Source organism: Dasypus novemcinctus, chromosome 1 (assembly GCF_030445035.2).
Source record: "Dasypus novemcinctus isolate mDasNov1 chromosome 1, mDasNov1.1.hap2, whole genome shotgun sequence".
NCBI classification, from domain to species: Eukaryota; Metazoa; Chordata; class Mammalia; order Cingulata; family Dasypodidae; genus Dasypus; species Dasypus novemcinctus.
The window spans coordinates 49,840,228-49,864,765 of NC_080673.1; the positions used below are offsets into that span (position 1 = coordinate 49,840,228).

The 24,538-nt window shown below is 37.8% G+C and overlaps 1 protein-coding gene across 1 annotated transcript in view; it reads left to right on the plus strand.

Annotated features, from left to right (window-relative positions):
• Positions 1-7,253: 7,253 nt before the first annotated feature.
• The window catches only part of GYPA (glycophorin A (MNS blood group)), a 52,860-nt gene continuing 35,575 nt past the window's right edge, over positions 7,254-24,538 (plus strand). The window contains exons 1-2 of the mRNA XM_004456522.4: positions 7,254-7,422; positions 11,899-11,958. Of these exons, the coding sequence (XP_004456579.2) occupies positions 7,386-7,422; positions 11,899-11,958 (97 nt within the window). The 5' untranslated portion in view covers positions 7,254-7,385. The remainder of the gene's footprint in view (positions 7,423-11,898; positions 11,959-24,538) is intronic.

Sequence of the window (24,538 nt, forward strand, 5' to 3'; positions counted from 1 at the left end):
AGGAGACAAAGTGTTTTAAAATTCCTGCATTGTTCAGGAATTGATAAAACTACTAATTAAATTAGATTGTAACAAACCACTCTGGACTGTAATAAATCCATCCAAAAATACATGACTGTATAAATGAAAAACCAAATACTTATTTTATACAAAAGAAGTCAGGGAAGTATGAACAGTTACAGAACAAAAAGAATAAATGTGAAACAAATAACCAAGACAGTAGACTTAAGTATATCTATAAAATTAAATTTCATTAAATGCAAATAGACTAAATGCTCTAATTATAAGACAAAATATTTAAAGGAAAATGTACAGCTTTAAATTCACATATTAGAGAAGAAGAAAGTTTGAAATTTACGATCTAAACTTCTATCTTAACAAGTTAGAAAAAAAAAACATCAGATTAAACCCAGAGTATTGAATGAAAGAAATAGTGGAGACAAAGCAGAAATAAATAAAACAGAAAGCAGGCGAATGCTAGAAAAAAGCAACAAAGCCTAGACTTGCTTCTTCAAAAACAATATGAATTAGCAAAGAAACATGAAAGAAAATATAAATTACCAATAGCAGGAATAAAAGTAAGGTATGATTAGAGATTGGATAGGTATCAAAAATGCCATAAGGAAATTTTATAAATAACTTTGTCAATAAATTTGACATATTAGATGAAAAAGGAATTTTTTTGGAAAAAATATAATTCAACAAACTGATGTAAGAATAAATAGATAAACCAAAAAGTCCTTTATCTGTTTAAAAAACTAGTAGAATCCATGATTAAAATCCTTACAGAGAAAGCTCCAGACATGGAAGGTTTCATTGGTAAAGTTTTTCAAATATTTAAGAAATAATTAACACCATTCTTACACAAAAGAGAATTGAAAAATATGTTCTAATTTGTTTTATGAAGCCAGCATGACCTTGTTACCAAAACCTGCCATTACAAGAAATTATAGACCATTATAATTGTAATGTAATAAGTGTAAATGCATAAATCTTTAAATATTAGAATATTGAATCCAACTGTATATTAAATATGATAAAATATTTTGTCTAATTTGGCTTTATTCCTGAAATGATAGATTACTTTAAAATTCAAAGATAAATTGATATTAAAAAATTAAGTTAACCAAATAAAGATCTTTCATTTATCAGAATCGATTTGTGAACTTCTTTCAAAAAGAAGTTTACTAGGATTGCACTGAATCTATAAATCTTTTTAGGAAGAACTGAAACCTTAACAATATCATATTTTCCAATCCATGAAAAAAAGATCTCCCTTCATTAATTTCAGTCTTCTTCAATTTCTGTCAGTATAGTTTCGTGATTATATGTATAGAGGTCTTGCTCAATATTAGTTAGATTTATGCAATTGTAAGTAGTTTTCAAAATTTAGATTTCCTTTTATATAGAAATGATTTTCTATATAGATTTTTATATAGAAATGATTTTCTACTTTGAGCCCAGGGCCTGGGCTCTCCCTCCTTGAAGGAAAAAAAGCCTGCAGCATGTACCTACCCAATGACCTGGACATAAGTTAAAGATTAACAGCCCTCTGCAGAGGTAAAAGCACATACAGATGGTGTTGTAAACCGTAATCTTCTCCAGGCTGTATACTTTCTTCCTTCAATAACATCACCAGACTCCATTTGTGTGTACCTTGCAGAAAATCTGTCATAAAAGGTCTTTGTTCTGAGACCTTTATTTTGTCCCCCATTTTCCCATCTCTTTGAAGAGTGCTACCTTCATTTCTGGACTGCTGCCACCACAGACTCGCTCCCATGTGGAAGTCCCAATAAGGCTTATGTCTGACTCAGTGCTGAGAGTGTTCTCTCATCTTGCAGCCGCACTGACCCATGCCCTACAGAAGCTGGGTTGAAACACTTGCTAAAATCCACTTGTTAATTCTAATAGGTTTTAATAGATTTTTTTTGTATATCATATACACAACCCTTATCCGCAAGTAGTGGCAGCTATTTTTTATTTCAAAATTAGCAAACTTTATTTCAACTTCAAAAAATGAAATAGCAGGCAAAAGGCAGCTTAACAAATTGTGAAAGTATTACTTTTTAAAATCCTGTCCTGTCCTGTTATAGGATTTTTAAAAAATAATGCCAGTTTTATGTTGTCTGTTGCACTGGCTAGGACCTCTAGTAAAATGTTGAATAGAAATGATGCTAGTAGATACAACTGCTGTGGTCTCAAATTCAGGGATAAAAGGTGAATATTTCAGTATGCTGTTATCTGTAGGTTTTATTGTAGATACCCTTTATCAAATAAGGCAGTTCTATTCCTAGTCTCTGAGAGTCTTTATCAGGACAGATTATTAAATTTTATCAATTGTTTTTGCTGCATCTATTATGATACACCAATGATTTGTATATGTTACGTTGCAATAAAAGTTAGATCTAAGAAATAACTGTATTTGTTATTGATCCTTGCTGATAGAACTTCCCAATATTTCTATATGCAGAGAACCAGGGTCACATCCTTGTTTACAAAAGCAAAAGCCAGAGTGGGGGCAGCAGATGTGGCTCAAACAGTTGATTGCCCACCTACCACATAGGAGGTCCAGGTTTGGTTCCCAGTGCCTCCTAAAGAAAACAAAACAGGCAATGAGCAAAAAACAATGAGCAGAAATGAGCAAAAACAATGAGCAAACAACAAGCAAACAGATGAGGGAGTCAACTCAGCAGAGCCCACATGGCTCAGTGGTTGAGCACCAGCCTCTTACATATGAGGTCCTGGGTTCAACCTCTAGTCCTGGTACCTCAGGAAAAAAAAAAAAAAAGGCCAGAGTGGATTGACATCATAGACAAAGGGCAAATGTGCACATTTGTGTGTATGTTCATGTCCTTAGAATTTCAAACAGTTTTGCAAGCTACTACAATGCCAAGCCATGCTGTTTTCTTTGCCTGCAATACTCTTGCTTCTCCCTTGACCTGGGTACTAATCATTCATTGCTCAGACACTGCTTGCTCTGAAATGCCTGCCCGGAGCCCAAATCTGAGTTAGGAACCCTTCTCATGTGCTTCCTTAGTGCCCTATGGACACAATATAAAACTTGACCTTCCATATGGCAGGTGCCTTTTTCCTTGTCTGTCTCCCAAGGTTATTGAGCACCCTTCCAACACACCTCACATCACATCATCGCATCACATCACATCATCGCATCGCATCCAGTTATAATTATAAAGAAAGGCAAATGGGCTCTGGGTTGAATCTCAACTCTAAAAGATACTGAGCAGATCTCCTTACTATTTAAGTTGGATTTGCAAACCCCAATACTGAAAGGAGCTAAGCACAAAGGGCAAATGGATGTGGTAGTTTGTTGTTCTCGATTATGTATTATCCTTCCAGTAGGTGATTTTTATATCTTTGCCATTGTCATAGGGCTTGCAGGACTTCCCTTTGGAGGAGGTATATCCTTCCTTGCCCCATCGATGTCAAGTTGGCCTGTCATTTGCTTTAGCCAATAATAGAATGTGAGCAGAACTGACATATACCATGCCCAGACAGAAGCATTACCCAGGAAACCAGCAGTGCAAACCACTGGGCCTCAAGTTTCCTATTACTCCCTTGTCCTTCAGTCCTCCATACAAAATAGATAAAGCATATATCTCCACTGGCAGGTCAGACTAACATGCAACTGTCTTCAAAAATAATCTGGGGAAGCGGACTTGGCCCAGTGGTTAGGGCGTCCGTCTACCACATGGGAGGTCCGCGGTTCAAACCCTGGGCCTCCTTGACCCATGTGGAGCTGGCCCATGCTCAGTGTTGATGCACGCAAGGAGTGCCGTGCCACGCAGGGGTGTCCCCCGCACAGGGGAACCCCACGCACAAGGAGTATGCCCCATAAGGAAAGCTGCCCAGAGCGAAAGAAAGTGCAGCCTGCCTAAGAATGGCACTGCCCACACAGAGAGCTGACACAACAAGATGACACGTCAAAAAGAAACACAGATTCCAGGGCCGCTGACAACAGCAGAAGTGGACAAAGAAGAAGACGCAGCAAACAGACATAGAGAACAGCAATCGGGGCGTGGGAGAGGGAGGGGAGAGAAATAAATAAATATAATAAATCTTTAAAAAAAAAATCTAAACCTGAAATAGTTGGGGACATAAGTTATTTGTCATGAAATAGGTAAGATGCAGGTCTATATGAATCCATCCAAGTCGATCCAAGTTGTCTTTCCTAGTTTACAACTTTGTACTTTGTACCTCTCCTTGAAGTGAGTCATTTAATAACAGTAAGTAAAAATTGCCCACGCAAATATATTGCCAAATTGGGATGTGGTTTCTAGGTTTACTTTAATGTATCAAAAGTATTTGTTTTCCTCTAGGTATGCAGATTCATCTGACATATTTGCATGCTATAACCCACAGGTAGGATTTTTTTATAATCCTGAACATGTGTTTCAGTAAGAATAAAAGGAAAACTGTAAAAATGCCTGAAAGGGAAAAGTGAAATCTGATGTATATTTTTGGGTCACATTTTCAGGTCTCACTTTTTTCCTTCCGTTTTGTACATGTGCCACTAGAGGTCACCATATAGTTCTGCTTGCATGGCCCTGTGTGAGATGCGGGGTCTAATTCCAATTTCCACAGGAGAACTCCCAACGTCTGCCTTTCTCTAATCAGGCCCAGTTAGTGTTAGCATGCCGGCCTGAAAGAAGCTACAAATCCCTGCTTGACCAAGGTCATTTCCCATGCCCAGGTTGTTAAGAGATGGTAAGTCCCTCAGGGTGAGCTGGAGCAAAGCATCCGTTGCTCTCCTGCAGCCTCCTAAGCAGATAGCAGCTCCGTGCCCGTGGTCCCCATCACCCAGGACAGATGATGGAAACAGAACAGGAAGGCAGAACCTACAAACACCAAGAGATGTGATCATGAGGGACACCCTGAAGCAGATGCCAAGGGAACCAGCTTATGTAAGTTCCAAAAAAGCCAAGAACTTCCAAGAATGATTAATGAGGTGCCTCTGAAGGAAAATGGGAGGTCAGGTCACATGAGGGAGAATGTTCTCAGAGACAAATAGGTCCAGGCTCAGGAGGTGTGAAAGCTGGATTTTAGACCTACATTCCTTTTCTCCTTTCTGCCTTAGCAAGGGACCCCCAAATCGGGGTTAACCTGAGACCAGAATATATTAAAGGGTGTATATAGAGATCAGTCTCCACTCGCCAAGATAGCTTGAGAGAAGTCTCTTCCCTCTAGACTGCAATATTCGTTTGTCATTTATTGATTTAACCTTATCCAATATGCTTTAACATGTTTAACAAGTATTTATTTTATTCAAACCCTCAGAGTGAATAAGATAGCCCCAGACAGGGAGCACCTGCCTAGAACTTAGAGTCCAATGATTGCCGTGCGGTGTGATAAGTCCCTATGTAAGGGAAAACAGGGTACAACAGGAGCACAGAGTGGGGTCCTTTATAAGACAGTGAAATTTAGATAAAGAAAGCAATGGAAGCAAAAAGCTGAACTGGAAAAGAAAGGAGAGACCAGCAGGTGCCGCCATGTGCCTTGCCATGAGGCAGAGGAGCCAAGCATGACCCGCAGCTGGTCTTCAGGGAGAAAGCATCGCCTGATGACGTTGTGATTTGGACATTTCCCCGCGCTCTAATAGGGAGTGAATAACCTCCCATTGCTTAAGCCAGACCATTTCATGGTATTTGCTTTAAGCAGCCTAGGAAACTAAAATAGGATTTCAAAGAGGGCTTCCAGGAAGAAGTGCTATTAAATTGAGACCCTCAGGAGAGCGGGAGTTGGCTACATAAGAAGAGGAACACAGCCCAGAAGAAAAAAGGAATCAAACAGCATTTTATTTTTGTCCATACCATTTTGTATCTTGCTGTTTTCTACTTTGCTATCTTATCCTGAGTCCCCATGTCATGAATTATTTTTGGAAACATGGTTTTAAGAGCTGCCTAATCCTGCCTTGTGAGGATAGCTACTACATTACTTACCTTTTTTCCTGTTGTTGGACATTTGTAAGGCTCATGATTTTGCTCTCCCCTAAGCAAGAATTCTTTACTACTTCTATTAATATCCACAAAATCTCTTTTATTGGACTGTCGCTTACCTGATAATTTTTGCAACCCATCCTGATTAGCCAGCTACAGCAAATTACTGAATTTATGGAAAGTATTGATTTACCAAATATTTGTTAAATGTAACTATCCATTTTGTTCTGGGACTTTAAGATTCTTACACGGCCTCTTGGATTATCCCCTCCATGTCCCTCTGTTTTGGTCCTCCCCAAGTCTGCCTCCAGCCTCCTTCATCTAGCTCTTAATCTCAGGCTCCCTTCTCTCTGGAATGTTCAACTGATTTTTATTCCCATCTTCTACATACTAAGTGATGTTTTTCTCTCCAGCCTACTTTCCTAAGGCTGCAAGAGCAATTTCATAAATAGTTTTTTGTTTTTAAAAATAAATACATTTTGGGTAAATGTGTAAATAGGACATATTTGACCAGTTGCTTACTTGGCAAATTGGTTTTCTGGGGACAAACAGGAAAGTCTCTCACCGATAAATCTTTCAGGATGTAGGCCATTTTTGGAGGAGTATCTGATCACCTTCTTTTGAGCTGTTTTAGATCTAGTTCAAATTGTGTTTGCCTCCCTTTAAAATTTCTCTTGCTCAGACTTCTACACTCTTCATTTTAACTTACTACTTAACAAAGGGGTTTGTTGTTTTGTTTTGTTTTGTTTTTTGCTTTTATGTTGTTTGTTTTGAGGTGTCTGAATTTATTATTCTGTCCTTAACTGATGCTTACTTAATGAGGTATATTCTAGAAAAAAAAATATTATTGATTCTGCAACTACACGGTCACTGTCTGTTCACTCACCCTCTATTTTGAGTTAATGATTCCTTGCATCATGAGTATACACTGCTGTATGACTTATCACAAGTTTAAGAGTTTTTTCAAACCTAAAAGCACCAAAGTGGTCATTAAATTTCTCCAATACACTCATCTCACGCACTAGAAGCCACTCTCCTCCAGTGTCGCGGCCTGGCGTAGGCCCTGACCTCAGGCTTCTACAGTCCCATTCTTGCTTGTCCAGTTGGGAGCATCCTGAATGCTCCTACCTTGCAATGCCCACTCAATTTGTGCAAAGAAAATTTAACACATAACAGCTAGTTCCTTGAAGAGAAGACTTCACTGAACACTTTCATCGTCCCAGCTAAACAGATACCCATGTATTTTTACTGACGGGTGTTTAACAACTTTGCAGAATTTCGAATGCTCCTCCTATCAGCTGATGACGGCTTCAGAAAGGTGGGCCTGCGAGATAAGCGTGTCCAGGCTGCGCCAGCGCCTGCCACTGCTCTTGACGGCGTGCTGGGTGGTTTTCTTGCACTGACTTTTGCAAACCAGCTCGTGACCTCAGAATGCATGGAAAACTATTAATTATACTTTTATTGACAGGTAAGTGAAATTTTCAAACTTCTGTCTGTTATATTGGGTGTGAGCTTATAGATTAAAACACCAAATGCTTCATTTTAGTTCTAACATACTTAAATGAATAAATAAATGCAGGCTGGTGGATGGATTTTACTGGAACTCAACTGGCAAGTTGGGGGGAATTGATACATGGGAGCTCAGTAACGGTGACTGGACCACAGTTTTCCAGTAAGGGAAGCATACTTCAATTTGATCCCATCTGGAATTAAAAGAATTTTATCAAATATTATGAGAAATCCCTTGTGTAAATGAAGTCTTTGATTTGTTTGAATTATAACAAGATTAGCTTCCAAATTAAAGACTAATTTATGAAGGTGATTATAGATACCTGGCTACCACTTTTTAAACAATATAATTTCAAATTCTGACAAAATGGTAGAAGCCACAAACATAGACTCTGAAACCTTCTCTGTAGGTTATGAGGGACCAAAAAAAACAAAACAAAAAAAAACCCTCATTGACTAAATAGAGAAAAAATGTAGCTGTATTACTAAACTGTATTAACAAAAACTTCCATTTCTTCCTGAGACTGTTAAAGTCAACCTCCTCTAAAATGCAATGTTTATGGGTTAGAAATACTGGTGTTTGGCACCCAGATAAGGAGCAGACAGTTACTTGAAATGTTTTTACCCCTCGGGCATTGCTCTAATCCAAGTTTAAAGGTCTTCGAACAAAAGAGAAGATGATTCTAAAGGCACTTCTGTCACGTCATCCACTCCTTGATCAAGGATCTATTTTTTGAGCACTCTTGAGAGAAAGGAAGAGACCCAGCATCTTCTAAGGTAGATCAGGAGATAAAGCAGTGTTAACAGTTAAGAACCTAAGCATGTGGCACAGAGAGAACTGGGTTCAAATTCTGATTCGAATGCTTTTAAAAAGTCTGGGTAAACTTAAGGCAAGTTTCTTACCCTCTCTTTGCCTCAATGTCCTTATCTGTAAAATGGGATAATGTTGGTACCTGCCTCATAGTAATCGCATAAGGAATAAGTAAGGTAAATAATGGAAGGCACTTATTCCAGTGCCTGGCACATAGTAAAATATTAAACTTTACTATAGATAGGAACAAATGGGTATGTGAGTGAAAGTGTTTGAGAAGTCAGAGAAAATAGGAAAATTAGAGGAAAACAGAAGACCAACAAAGCTGCTCTAATTTTTTAAAAGATAACAAAGGTGTGGTATAATATTTAAATTTGTAGATTTAAAATTTGTAGAGCAAACAAAGGAAGTATTCTTTGTTGTTCTGAAGATAAATTCGGGACTACTCAGTCAAAAGTAAAAATATCGCATACTTTTTTTGGTGTGGGGACGCAATGTTTGGAAGAACATTATATGACTTAGACTGCCAACATTTGATGAAAGTTCTGGGAAAAGAAATAAACTCTTCACGACAACAACTACTCAAGCAGATAGTGGACCTTAACTAGCACTTCCAGAGGAGGTCCTTGAAGACTCTGAAGGCCATAGCAGCTTCAAGACCAAGGCCGTGATCATCCTAGTGTCTTCTAAGGCTCTCCGATGTGACCACTCTTCCTTAACTCATGACCTACTTACTAGTAGGTAAGAAAAGCTAAACATATTTGGCAAGAAACAAAAAAGATGGTTTTATGCTCTCCGGTAACCTTAAGAATGAAGCCAATATTTCCAATTCTAAATTTATTGGATTTCATCCTCCAAATGGAGAGTAAATTGTTAAGGAAATTATTTAATTCCCAATCCCTGAATTCATTCCTTCATTTTTTTCCTGAACCAGGCACCAAGGACACTGAAGTAAGACAAATGAGCTCTCTGTTCTGGTAGAAGGTATATTCTGCTGGGTGAGGGTAGATGATGGGAAGGACCATAGACAATAAATAGAGCAAGTAAATTATTAAAATAAGAAAAGAAAATAGGAAATAATACAAAGAGACCCAAACCAGTTAAGGTGATAGGCATGAATGTAGAAGTCTGCTTTAGAGAAGGATAGTGGGAACGTTTTCTTTAAGTAAACTGAGTGAGTGAAAAACAACAACCTTCCTCACCTTGCAAAATCTAGGGAAAGAGGACTGCAGACTAGGGGATGGCAAAGGCAGGTGTCCTGGGTCAGAAAACAGCTTAGTGTGTTCAAGGACGAGCCCAAGGCCCATATTGCTGCAGCACAGGGAAGGGGATAGCCATTCAAGGTAAAGATGGAGACCTAACTGTCTGAGGGCCTGATAAGGAGTTGAAGTTAAAATAGCAGTACAAGAGGAAGCCATCTGAGGATTAAAGCGAGGGCATGACATTATTTGATTTGTGTGCTTAGAAACAGCACACAGGCTGCTTTGTGGAGAATAGATTATGGGCAGTCAATAGAGGAAACTTGGATACCCACCATCATAGTAGTTGAGGTCAATAAAATCATGGTGACAGTGGAGATGAATAAATGTGAAGAAATTTAAGATCTATTTTAGAGGTAGAAGTGTGAAGACTTACTGATGTATTGGATATGGGGAGTAAAGGAAAGGGAGAAATCCAAGTTGTCCCTAAGTGGGTGAATGACAATGTAGTTTACAAAAAAGGAGAAGCCACATATATTGAAAAACATACAATGATAGCATTTAAGAGCTACAAGAAACATTAGAGATGATCTAGAAAATCAATTTATTCCATTTATCAGGAAGTTGTGACCTGTAGATTGAAAATCTGTTGGTATTGTCACACAAAAACCTGTATCAAGCTTGCAATTTGGAGTCCATGGTCTAGTGTTCTTTCTATGAAATGCAGTATTTTTCAAAGTATGGTCTGCAGAGATAGAGGATTTCTGTAGTTTCTCCAGGGATTAATGGGAAGTAATGGGGCACTTTGGACTCTGGACCCTGAACATATGCATAATAAGCTAGAGAATGCCCTGATATCTACTCTATATTGGTTTTCCAGGTAAACTTTTATGTGAAAATCAAGTTCTGATGCTAAAAACCAATTAAAAAATACATTATACCTCTTCAATTAGGAAGTTATATCATACATCAGGATCCTCTAAAAGTTTCCTGGGATTTGCTAGGTCATGATACACTTATTTAATGGGGAATTCCAGGGAAAGGTATTAACTTACTTGTTTTATCCATCAGTATATCTCCAGAATCTAGCACAGTGCTTGACACATAGTGGAATATTGGTTGAATAAGCAGGGAAGGAAGTAGAGGCAAGGAGGAAGAAAGAGGGAGGTAGGGACAGGGGGTGTAAGGGAAGGAAGGAGGGAAGGAATATTGGTTTTCATTTACTTAGGCAAAATCAATGCTCCTTGTAGATGGAAAATGATCACCCAGTGCGTCCTACCACATACTGCTGCAGGTACAGCAGTATGAAAAGCACATATGTAGAATGACTAATAATGCAAAAAAGACATTACCATTTTTTATATTTATTTAGTTTTAGTGACCCAAGAAGAAAAACTCTCAAATAGTCCATTTAATTGTTGTGGAAAAGAGCTCTGAACTGGGTGTCAGGCACCACATAACCGATAACTCCTTAAAAGCAAAACCTGAATCTTCATTCACATACTCGACACTTTACCAAGCACATGGCAGGCATTAAATCGTCGTTGTCAGAATGGCAAATGACCAGAATTTTGCTGCAGACTGATTTAACTCTGGGGAATCAACTGATGTCCATGACCTCACTTTCTTAGTTCCTTTCAAATAAAGCTCAGATGAGATGCTGTCTAAAATCCCTTCCTTCTGTAAACTTTAGTGACTCCTCAAAAGCCATCCTGAGATGGTCTGTACTCTGGTTCCCAACCCTATGAGTTTCTTTAGCTTTGTGATGAAATAGAGTTTTTAGAAAGAACTGGACATTCCAGTATGAAGTCCTTTGGAGAATGAGTTGAGAGAGAGGGAAGAGATGGGAGAGTATCTCAGAAGTGACTTATACTGATTCTAAATTGTGAAACTGAACTTAACATTCCTGTGCTGAATTTCTTCCCCTGCCCTGAAATGGCTCCCTAGTCTTTTTGCTCCTTATTTTTTGCTTGTTGTTTTTTGCTCATTGTTTGCACTCATTGTCTGCTCATTGTTTATTTTTTCTTTAGAAGGCACTGGGAACTGAACCCAGGACCTCCCATGTGGGAGGCAGGTACTCAACTGCTTTGAGCCACATTTTCTCCCTGCTCATTGTTTTTTCTTGTTGTCTGCACATTTTTTTTGCTCACTCTTTGCTCTTTGTCTACTCATTGTCTGCTTGTTCTCTGCTTGTTGTTTTTGCTCGATGTCTGCTCATTGTCTGTTGTTCATTGTTTGTTTGTCTTCTTTAGGAGGCACTGGGAACTGAACCTGGGACCTCCCGTGTGGGAGAAAGGTGTTCAACTGCTTAAGCCACAACTGCTCCCTGAATTTCTTTTACTTTGGTTTCTAGAGGATTATTGAAAACTCTGTGAACATTTTTGGGAGACGTATTTTTAAAAATTTTCCCAACTTGTCTTTACAGTGAGTCCAACTGCATCATCTAACCAAACTAATGAAAAGCGTGCTACTTCTGAAGGAACAGGTATGTTTCCAATAAAAGTAGGTGGAACCTATATTTTTACATAATAGATTTTCAGTATTTGTATCATAAACACACATTTAATAACTACCTATCAGTGTGGCTTTCTGTGATAAGTGAACTATAATAAAAAATACTGAAAAGAAACATCCCAGGGTTACCTCTAAGTGATGGGATTGTGAGTAACATTTCTTTTCTACTTTTTCTACTTTTTAAATTTTCTGCAAAGAGAATCATATAATGTAAGCAGAAAAAGTTTTTAAAGTTTTGCAAGTAAACTGAACAAATATACTCTTTGCTTTAAAGAGGTCTCTACTAGTAAACTGTGCTGACAAGCATTAATGGAGGGCAAACATGATAGCAGCCCACATTTCTTTGTGGTTACAATTACTCAAATAAACTTGATTATGCAGTATGTTGGGACTGACTTTGAGAATCTGGAGCAGAAAAGGACAGGAATTGACAGTGAACACAAGAAATAACCCGTTGTAAGTAATTTTCCTATTTTCTGATTTTTATTGAATTTGTTTTTGTTATGATACAAATGCCATGCTAAGAGCAGCTAAGGTAGCCAAGTTAGTAAGTGGCTACAGTAGCTCAGAGTACCATGAACATGACAGCCAGTAGGAACTCAGGGCACTTATTGCCGGGAAAGCCTCTGGTCTGTGCCTCTCTCAGAAGCAAACGACCTGAAGAGCGTGGGGCCTCCCAAATCATAAAACACCGCACATTCTCCTCTCAGTCTCCTGATTCAAGCCAACCCCAGGTGCACAGGGCTAGGAGGAGAGCAGCCATCCTCACCTCCTCCACAGCCTTTTCTCTCTTGATATTTCAGACCAAACTCAAATTCCACAGTTTCCTTTGAAGGTCCAAAGGAAAAGCGCTGGTTTCTCTTCAAGGGATGCATAGCCCTACAGAGGTATTCTTGAATCTAAAGCAATTAAGTAAATAGAACAAGAAAACCCAGCCCATTTGACTTGGGGGAGCAAAGTTCAGATCCCTGGTTGTAAACAGAGGAGGAAGTCAAGGTAAAGTTTTCCTGTTTCAGCTTGTGTTTCCTCCATTTCAATTTCAAATTTCCTCCATTTCAATTTGAAAGTGAGACCTGCTCATGATTAACGGTGGGCCTTCATACTATCAACCTATGTGGCTTCAACTTGTAAATACTCCTCAACAGTTTCCACACAGATAGCAATTATAGATCAGGAGCCTTCTACCTGTATCCACGCATCATGTAGGACCTGATCCTACATGAGCAGGATCTGAGCAGGAAACAGCATCTAGTGATAAAGGAAACGAGCTCCCTGCCTTGTGAAAACCATGTATCATGATAGGAAAATGTTTAACTTATACTATTGTTTTTGTTTTAATAGAGTTATGATACAAATATAAATACCTATACTACATGTTCATTCTAGAACAATGAAAAATTATGAGTATTAATAGTTCTTACTGAATACCTGCTATGTACCAGGCACCCTGCTAAGTCTTTTACAAGGATCATTTCATTTTAACCTAACAATACCTCTAGGGGGTAGTATCATCCCCTTTGCACAGATGAAAAAACAGAGGTCAATAAGTTTAAGAAACTTGCCTTTGATCAGTGGTACAACTGTAGAGCCTTCATCTTTAGTCAACATGCTTTACTTCCTTCCTCAAGAGAGGATAACAATCATCTCCTACCCTGCCCTCCACAGATAAGCCCTGTGGCCAAATTCCAGTGCAAATCTTCCAGATTTTTTCTATGCACATTTAAAAATGTATACTTAAAAATAAGATATTATTTGTGTAATATTCTCAAAGCTGCATTTTATTCATTCAAAGACTGTTTTGCCATAGTGGAAAATACACTTGTAAAACAACATTTTGATGGCTGTATAGAATTATACCTGATGGGTATACCATGTTCTACTTCACTTGTTGTAGGGGTGGTCTGAGCGCAGCCTCCACCTTTCCCTGGGACCCACAGATATATCCTGTGCTCCAGGCCAGCTGTGTCAACTTGGAGAGATAAATGCACCCCCAGCAGAGGGTGATGTGCTGCCATGTTCCTTCCCCTCTTGTCCCGAGCTCAAATAAACATTCACTGGAGATGGTCAAGCTAAAGTGGGCATGTTTGTGGCACTTGGCACATCATCCCCTCAATGCCACCCTTGTAGTATACCTGTTCCTGGCAGGGAAAGATCAGTGATCCTTCCACTATGGCACACGAGGGGTGAGCTCCTGGCGTCGGCCAGTGGGTTGGGACCCAATGGCCATGAGGGACCAACACCCATAGTGAAGCTGGTCTTGCTCTGTCTCTTCTCTATGTGAGGAAAAGTTTTCCATCAGTGTCTGCATGAGTCATGCGTTTAATGGCAACCTGGACACCTGTACTGGAGTATGTTGACATCTCTTTAGTGTCTCCCTTTTTTGACCAGCAGCTTGGCACAGCAAGCAGGGTGCCAGCAGTTCACAGTCCAACAAAGCCAATGACATATTTTAAAATATTTATTGTTGCCACTTTGCAGACTTTTAAACAATGCTATGATGGACACCCTTATAGATTCATCTTTGTATCCATAACATTAATTTCTACAAATGGAATTGTGTTGTGTCAAAGTATGCACATTTTAAAGATTTTGATAAATACTGATTTAATTGCTTCCAGAAAAGTAATACCAATTTGTAGATCCATCGGTGTATTTTAAGAGTCTAAGCATCCAAATCATCTTGCCAGATGGTGTGCTAGAAGTGTTTTTATCTTTGCCAATATGATAGGTGAAAGATATGGGTGTATTTATGCTTCCTTGATTAACAGCAAGGATAAATTATTTTTCTATATTTATTTTTTAGGCAGCTTTACTAAGATAGAATTTGCATGCAATAAAAAATCACATATTTCAAGAGTACTATTCAGGGCCAGAAGGGGGTGAGGCAACTCAAGCCAAAAATTTAAGAGGGTGCAAAACCTTAGTAGTCAAGATAAATACTACCTTAAGGCAGAATTTTTTAAACTCAAAATTCAAGAAATACATGATGAAAAAATGATCAAAATTTTAACTATGGACAGGATCTATCCGAGTCAGGATGAGGGTGAAGCAAGTGAGCTGACCCCAGCTAGGGTCATATCCTCTCTTTTGGTGGACAGTCCTAGGAGAGGAAATCCAATCAGCGACTGAGCTGAGTTGCCACTAGGATTCAGTCTTTTAGGGACTGGTCTGTCTCTGTTCAACCTGTCTTCCAGTAGGTCGCCTTCCACAGGCCCTAATTAGAGATGTGTGGGGTTCGCCTCTTTCTTAGCGGGCCCAGAACCCCAGGTGTGGTTCCAATAGCACATGAGACCACCAAAATCTCCTTGGTGTCTCAGAGGAAAGCTCGTGGCGTGTGTCAGGCTCACTTCTCTGCACATCCTCTCTCGAACTTCCATTTAATTGTTGTAGAAAAGAGCTCTGAACTGGGGGTCAGGGACCACATGAACATTATCTCCTTCAAAGCAAAACCGGGGTCTTCTTTCACACACCCCACACATGACCAGGCACATGGCAGGCATTAAATCTTCGTTGCTGGAATGACAAATGACCAGAATTTTGCTGCAGACTAATTCAATTCGGAGGAATCTACTAATGTCTGCGGTCTCACTTTCCTGGTGCCTTTTAAATAAAGCACAGATGAGCTGGTATCTGAAATCCACTCCTTCTCTAAACTTCACCGAATCTCGAACATCGTCGTGAGATGAGCTGTATACTGGTACCCAAGTCTGTAGGCCTCTTTAGCTTGGTGAAGAAATGGAGTTTCCAGAAAGAACTGACATTCCACTATGAAGTCTTTGGAGAATGAGTCCCAAGAGAGGGGGTGGATGGCAGAGTATCTCAAAAGTGACTTAATACTGATTCTAAACTGGGAAAGTGAGCTTAACATTCCTGTGGTGAATTTCTGTTTATTTTGGTTTCTAGAGGATTAATGAAAACTGTGAACCTTTTTGGGGGGCATATTTTAAGTCATTTTCCCAACTTGTCTTTACAGCGAGGGCAAGTATACCATCTTCCTTAAAGTAAGATAAACATTCTGCTACTACTGTAAACCCAGTTTCCAATATAAGGATGTGAAGCCTGTATTTCCACATAATAGATTTTCAGTTGGTAGTATCATAGACACATACTTAAAAGTACCTATTCACATAGATTTCTGTGACAGGGTAACTGAAACAACAAATACTGAAAAGAGTTACCTCTGAGTGATGTGATTGTGAGTAATATTTCTTTCTTACTTTTTAATACTTATTAAAATTTTCTGTGAAAGGAATCATATAACGTAATCAGGAAAAGTTTTTTAAACATTTCCAAGTAAACTAAACAAGCACAATCTCTGATTTCTAAGGGATCTCTACCAGTAAGCAATGCTGACAAGCACTATTGGGGGGCAAACCAAAATAGCAGCATCCTCATTTCTTTGAGGTTACTATTACTCAAATAAACTTGATTGTGATGTATGTTGGGACTGACTTCTAGAATCTGAAGCAGGAAAAGGCACAATTTGACGCTGAGCAAGAGACAACCTGTGGTCAATAATGTGCCCTTTTTCTGATTTTTATTGAACCTGTTTTTGTTATGATTCAAATGCCCTCCTAAGTGCAGCTGAGTCAGCCAAGGTGCTCAGTAGCTAAGGCAGCTCAGAGTACCATCAAGGTGATGGACACTAGGATCTCAGGGCTCTTTACCTCCTGCAAAGCCTCTGGACTGTGCCTGTCTGTGAGAAGCAAATGACTGAAGACCGTGGGAAGCCTTCCACATCATAAAACCTTGACCTTCTCTCGGTCCCCTGGCATCATCCAACGTTTGGTGTACAGGGGTAGGAGGAGAGCGCTCAGCCTCATCCTCCTGTTTCCTTAGCCTCTGAAGCCCTCCCTGCGTTTGCTGTTTTCTACCTGGAAATTGGAAACAGGCAGGATGGACTGCAACACAGCTAGTCAGCCCTGACTGGAAGCAGTAGTCTTTGTTTCTCCAGATGAGTTTCAGAATCATTGGGAAAGTCAGCCGTTTTGTAACGCCAAAATAGTCCCATGTTATTTTGGTTAAAAATAGAACTAATAGAACAGAGCAACTCACAGAAAAAAATTTCGTAATGGTAAATCTTCAAATCAGGAATATATTCCGTCTTTCCAATGAGTCGTATCTTCTTTTATATCCCTCAGAAGAGTTTGACATTTCCTTCAGATAACATTTACATATTTTCTTAAGAGGTATTCTATGTATTTTATTATTTTAATGAGCACATTTTTGTTATATTTTAGAACTGTGTATAGTTGACCATAGATGAATCTATTACCTTGTGTACATTCATTTTGTAACTTTATTAAAATAGTTTCTCTGGAGTTTCCAAATTAGGTAAACAAATTCCCTATAAAAATGATCATTTCATTTCTTCACTTTAAATAAATATTTATAGCCACTTTTTCTCTTACATTCATTTGTTAGAACTTTCTAAACAATGTTATAAAATGGCAATGCTGATATTCATTATTGTCAAGTCTGTCTCTAATATGAATATCATACCATTAATTATGATGTCTCTTGCTTTCAGTAGATCATCCTTAAATTGTGAAGATATTTCTGTCTAAAGTCCCAAACTGAGATATTTAATCAAGAAAAGATACTGCATTCTCTGAAAAACCTTTCAGCGTCACAGCTGAAAGTTTGAATATTGACTCATTTGGCCTCATGATGTAATTAATTTTAATAACAACTTTCCTAACAATTATGGAAGGAAAGATACCTGTTATCCCTAGTATAACAGGGATTCTTTCTAAACTTTGGGTTTCTTTCTTTTCTTAGGAATGCCTGTTAATATTTTGTGCCTCTATTGATATCATTGTAATTTTGTTCTTCAATATGCTGAAGCAATGAATGATATCAATAGATATTATAGTATTGCACTATCCTTCTCACCCTGAATATAGTATTCCTTTTTTTTTAAGATCTATTCATTTTTTTATCCCCCCCCCCGCCATTATTTTGCACTTGCTATCTGCTCTCTGTGCCCATTCACTGTGTGAACAGAAAAACTTCTGTGTCTGCTTGTCTTCTCTTTAGGCAGCACTGAGAAATGATCCTGGGACCTCCCGGAGTAGGCAGGTCCCAGGTGGCATCTCTTGTGCCACCTCAGCTCCCTGTCTGTGGCGCCTCTCATTGTCTCTCCTCTGTGTCGCTTTTTGTTGCATCAGCTAGCTGCGCCATCACTCTTACATGGGCCAGCACTCCTGCACAAGCCAGTAGTCCGTGTGGGCCAGCTCTCCGCTTGGGGCAGCTCACCTCGCGGGCCAGCTTGCCTTCACCAGGAGGCCCCAGATATTGAACCCTGGAGCTCCTATATGGTAGACAGGAGCACAATTGCTTAAGCCACATCTGCTTTTAATATCATGCTGCATTTAATATCGTGCTTAGGATCATTTTATCTTTCTTTGTTATATGTAAAAATTTACTGCAATTTACTTGTGTGTGTCCAAATGCTATCACTTGGCTATCAGAAAGCTAAATGGATTTTCCTTGCCTATTTCATTCACAAATAATTTATGAATCACTGTTCTGTGCCTGTTTTAAACATGAAAACTATTTAAAAGTGGTATAAACCTCCTCCAATTATATTAGAAATTTGTTTTTATGAATAGTTGAGTATGTGTCTTTTCTTAATTTGTATACCATTATGATAAATTATATTATTAAATTTTGAAAAATTTCAAGCATATGGAAATATTAAAAGGCAAAAATGAATATTCATATATTTTCTTCCATAATGACACTTTAACACCATACCCATAAGCATGCATCTTATAAGTATAAAAGACCTTCTCCTGAGTTACCACAATCATTAGTCATTCTTAATATCTAAGAATATTAATAATCCCACAATATAATATCAGTCTGGTACATATTCAAATTTCCCCAATTGTTCCACAAGTGTCTTATGTAGCTGCTTTGTTTAAAATCAGGAAATGATACACATTTACTCAAAGAATTTTGGTTGTTATATCTCTTTTAGTCTAGATCAATTATCCAAACTTTTTTCAATATATCGATCTTCTGAAGGTTGCAAGAGTTATCTTACAGAATGTTCCACATTTTGATTTGTTTAATTATTTCCTCACAAAGGGCATTTTCTGAAAGAAGTTTTCTTAATTGCTATTTACCTGCTCAGGTTTTAAACGTTTCCATAAGTCAATTTAACCATTTATATTTTTCTAGACATTTTTCTTTTAGTTAAACCTTCCAAATTTGTTGAAAAGAGATTGAACATAATGATATAATTTATGTTTTAGCTTTTAAAGTTTCCTCTGTATAGCTTACATTTATTTTCTCTTCCCTAACATTGCATATTTAAGTTTTAAATCTCCTTTTCTGATTAAAATTTGCAATGATTTTTCATTCTATTGATTTTTCAAAAATCTATTTTGTGGTAGTTATCAATTCCAATAGTTTATATTTAGTTCTTTTTCCTCTTATCTATTGAATCTTTATTTTTATTTTGCTCTTCTGTTGCTTATTTCATTTATTACCATTTTTCTTTTAATATTAAAACACTTCAAGTTGTGTTCATTTTTGGCCATTCTCACTAAATTTTGATAAGTAGTGCCCTTGTCCTTAATTTCTAAATAGTCAATAATTATTGTGTTAATGTCTTAACTTTGGGATTATTTTAGAAGTGTACATGTGTGTGTCTGTGTTTTCCAAAGCTATTGAGTAGGATACTTTCTTAACTTTTACTTTTTTTTAAACTTTTTTCACATGAATTTCTCATTTAATTGTAATGTAAATAAAATCATCACCTATATTCTTTTTAAGGCATTTGCTTAGAATTCTACTTTGTCTAGTATTAATATTGTGATTCCTGTTTTATTTTTACCTAATCCATACCTTTGCCCATATTTTAATTTTGACACTTTTGCATTATTCTCTTTGTATTATTTGTGAACTTGCATCTATTTATTGGCTTTTCCCTTCTGTTTTTTCCCAGCCTAAGGGTCTTTATTTATCCATATGTATTTATGGATTCACAACTGACATTTTGTATCTTATTTTGTTTCCAGGCTTTCTTTATTACATAAGTCCTTGCCTCTGGTGTTTTGATAAATGTAGTATGTTTTATTTGCCCTTATCTCCTTGAGTGTTTCTGAAAGCTATGCAGCCTGCTTGTAATTATCCCATTGTCTACCTTTTTGTTTTTAAATGCATTCTCTCTCAGAACTCCCACACCATTTCAATGGCACAGCACAATGGACAATCTAAATGCTTTTAAGAGCCATAGACAAGCTTGATACAGATGCTCTGGGCTGGAGTCGTCTGGCTAAGGGCTTGTGGGTAGCTTCATGGATAGCATCATGAGCTATTGTTTCCCTCAGCCCCTACAGAGGCCATGTATTCAGATAGGGGATAGCCAGGTCTATCACTCTCAAGACATCAGCAGGTAGACTGACATAGTAATGGACTCTGCAACTCATTACGCATGGACACACGCCTGCACACACGTGTATGAGAAAAACTTCACAAAATAATATGTCATTATGTGTGATGCACTTTGATTTTATACAATTTGATTTTTTAATGCCAGTCATAAACCAGTGAACTGATTTCATGGCCAGCTAATGCAGGAATTCACAACCTTGACTCCAAGTTGGAATCATGAAAAGAGCTCTAAAAAGTACAGATGACTGGGTTCCACATTCAGAGATTCTAATTGCACTAATGCAAGGGTCAGTGAACTATAGTTTGCTGGTCAAATATAGTCCACATATAGGTTTTGTACAGACTAGAAATTAAAAATGATTTCTACATTTTCAATGCTTTTAAAAGATCCAAAGATGAACAGTATTTTAGACATGAATATTATTAAAATTCACATTTTGGTGTCCATAAAGGATCATAAAATACAGCCTACCAGTTCTTCTACACTTTAGTTTACAAATTTGCTGTGGTGCTTTAGGGCTGCAGCAGCAGAGTGAAATAATTGAAACAGATAGTTTGGCCCACAAAGCCTAAAATACTTACTCTCTGTCCATTTACAGAAAAAGGTTTCCCAAACCCACATTAATGGACCACAATCTATCATATGAAAATCTAGTTTTAGTGAAGTTGAGTTCCATAGAATTCCTTGAAGCTGCTCCTGTCTGGTGGTGGACCCAGGGAATGAGATTCCAAGACTTAAACCCAATGTTCCTCCAGAACACTTCCACTTTTGTCTATTTCACACATTGATGAGCCTACCCTTGGAAAGTACATTCAGTGAAATTGAATGGCAAAGGAGAGGTAGCGTCTAAGAAAAACTCATGAGAAATATGAATATTTGAAATAGCAAAAGTCAAATTTTACTTTTCAAACAAATCAACAATATCCAATTGCTTTCTTTTTTTTTTAAAGATTTATTTTTTTTATTTTTTTATTTTTTATTTTTTTATTTGTTTCTCTCCCCTCCCTGTCCTTCCCCCCACCCAGCTGTCTGCTGTCTGTGTCCATTTGCTGTGTGTTCTTCTGGGTCCGCTTATAAACTTGGCAGTGGTACCAGGAATCTGCATCTCCTTTTGTTGCGTCATCTTGCTGCGTCAGCTCTCCTTGTGTGTGGTGCCATTCCTGGGCAGGCTGCACTCTTTTCACGCTAGGCAGCTCTCCTTACTGGGTGCACTCCTTGCGCATAGGGCTCCCCTATATGGGGGACACCCCTGCGTGGCATGGCACCCCTTGCACACATCAGCACTGTGCATGGGCCAGCCCATCACATGGGTCAGGAGGCCCTGGGTTTGAACCTTTGACCTCCCATGAGGTTGGTGGATGCTCTATCCATTGAACCAAATCCACTTCCCTAATTGCTTTCTGAAACTGTTCAATCCCTAGAGAAAGAGGACAGAAGAACTTTAGAAAATATAAAAGTAGATCTCAAAAACCAGGAAAATAAAATTTATATGTCAATCAGGTCTAGAACTGTGTTTTTTACTTCTGACGATACATTAAAATCTCAGAGGCTGCAGATTCTTCTCATGTAGTCAAGAGTGAAAACTACTGACCTAGAGTTTCAGTTGGTGCTGTTTGTGGTTGCTCAACCAGGAACAGGAAATATCAGTGGTCTGAGAAGTTTGAAATTTCATTTTTAATTAGAATTCTTTTCATCAAACCCACCTACCTTAAACCCAAATTTAATGTGTGTAGAGATTACAGCTAAGAAAGGTCAATATCTTAATATAATTGTAGCATACCTATAGCAATTGAAATCCATCTGTTCTGAGGATGGTCTGCAGGAATAATAAGATTGGAAGATAATTGGCTGGAAAAAGTGATATTCCAGTAAACATATTATTACTAGCCAGAAACATCTGGCTTTCCATAATGTGGATATCCCACTAATTGTCACCATGCATCTCCGTGTTAAATGTGCAACACTCCCACACTGGGGCTATTTACAAGGTGAATTACTGTTTTTATATCTTTTTGGTAAGTCCTGATTTGATGTAAAAGTTCATCACAGTTTGGTGGGAATATAATCTTCTCTTAGTATACAGAATACCACGATCTATTCTGCAAAGTTCATGGTAGAGTATGGCAGCCAGCTCTGCAATCAAATATAATTGAATTAAAAATCCATTTCAACCCCTTACCAGCTTAGTAACCTAGAGCAAGTTGGTTAATGCTTCTGATCTTTGGTTTTTCACATTTCAAAATAATAATTAATATGTAACAAATATGCGCTCAGAGAATTGTTTTGAACATAGTCAGAAAAGATGCCTGGAACGTAGGAAATGTAAATAGTATCGAAGACTTGTAAGTGTGCATGATTTTAGACCAGTGAAGGAATTTAGAAGACAATTGCTCCAGTCTCAGACTGGAGATGAGAAAAACTGCAGCTCATTGCAGAGACAGATGCAGGACACTATATATCCCACCATAACCCACTGAATGAACTGGGAGAGAGTGTAAACTACAATATAAGTTATAATCCATGCTGTGTAGCAATGCTCCAAAATAGTTCATCAAATGCAATGAATGTGCCACACTGATGAAAGAGGCTGTTGATGCAGGAGGAGTGGGGGGATGAGGTGTGGGGTATATGGGAACCTCTTATATTTTTTAATGTACATTTTGTGTGATCCATGTTTCTTTTCTTAAAAAAAGATAATAATAAAAAATAAATTAAAAAAAAAAGAAAGGAGAGATGATACTAAATGTATATAGAATTTTAATAAGGTCAATTGTAAATATATTGTAATGGATAGAGTTGATGGTAGCACATTATAAAGAGTATAACAAATACTGCTTATTAATAAGTAGGATTATGTTTGAAATGTGTATAGTCTAGGGAGGTTAATATTAATTGAACGGCTGCTATAGGATAACCTAAGGGCTGTATAAAATAATGACTTTGGTGGTAGATAAGGATTGTGGTTAATAATATAGATTCAAGAATGTTCTCCTCCAAGGTGTTAAGAACATGGTGATAAACAGGGAAAATACAACTAATGTAACATACAGACTATAGTTGCCAATAATATTGTAATATTTATGTGGGAAAGGCAAAGAATGTACTGTATAAGTGCTAAAGGTAAAAAAAAATAATATGGGCTTTAGCTTTCAAAATACTACACAAATATGATTAAGCATTTTTTCTTTATTTTCTTCAAAAGAGACCTTGGTCATGTCATTGAACCAAACTATGCTCATTTATGTATCTTTCTGAATACTAAGCAAGCAACTGAGTTTGTTTTTAGGTATTAAATAATTTGAATGTGCCTGGACAGAAAAAAAATGTAAATGGAATCAACTCTTCCGTTAAATGGAAGAGATTGGTAAATGTATTAAAAGGCAGGAAACAACAACCACAACAAAAAAGAAATTGGAGATGTGGACCATTTTACACACTGTCAGAATAATTGGTTAAAACTGAGGGTTTCTACTTATTGGGATGCTATTTTTCTACACCGAATAAATAATTAGTTTAGGGGGAAAAATAAGTTTAGTGACTTGCTGAGGCCCCCAACCAGTAGGGAGCAAAGTCAGATCAAGAACTCTGATCTCCTTGCAGTCCAGCCTTATCACATGTAGACAACAGACAGATATATTCCATGTTTTCCATCTCTTTAGGCTGATTAATGTAGAATGGTTAGAGGTAGAGACTGATTTTTCTCTGTATCCCTCCTGCCTCAGTAATAGTTTGGGACAGAGAGTAAGACAATAAGCCAGGCTGTACAGAGCAGGTTTTTGAAAGCTATTCAGCCTGGATTGAAGGGCTTGTTCTCTTACAAATTAGGGGAGGTAGATTTGTGTCCAATTGGTTGCATGAGAACTGCCAAAGCAATGTCACTCTGTAGGTGAGAAGAAACTAGATCCTTACATTTTGCATTTAACCCATGAATTGCACCAACTAACAGGACATGTTCCAAACACTAAGTCCAAATGCTACCACACAACATACTTTATCTTCTAAATGTTTTTTTTTTCTGAATTGTAATCGGCCACTTGCAAAAAAGAAAAATGGCAACAGAAGAGTTATAGGCATCTGACTACATGATTATAACTTGACCCAGATTCAACTTCTCAATCCATTGGTTCACAAGCAAAATTGAAAT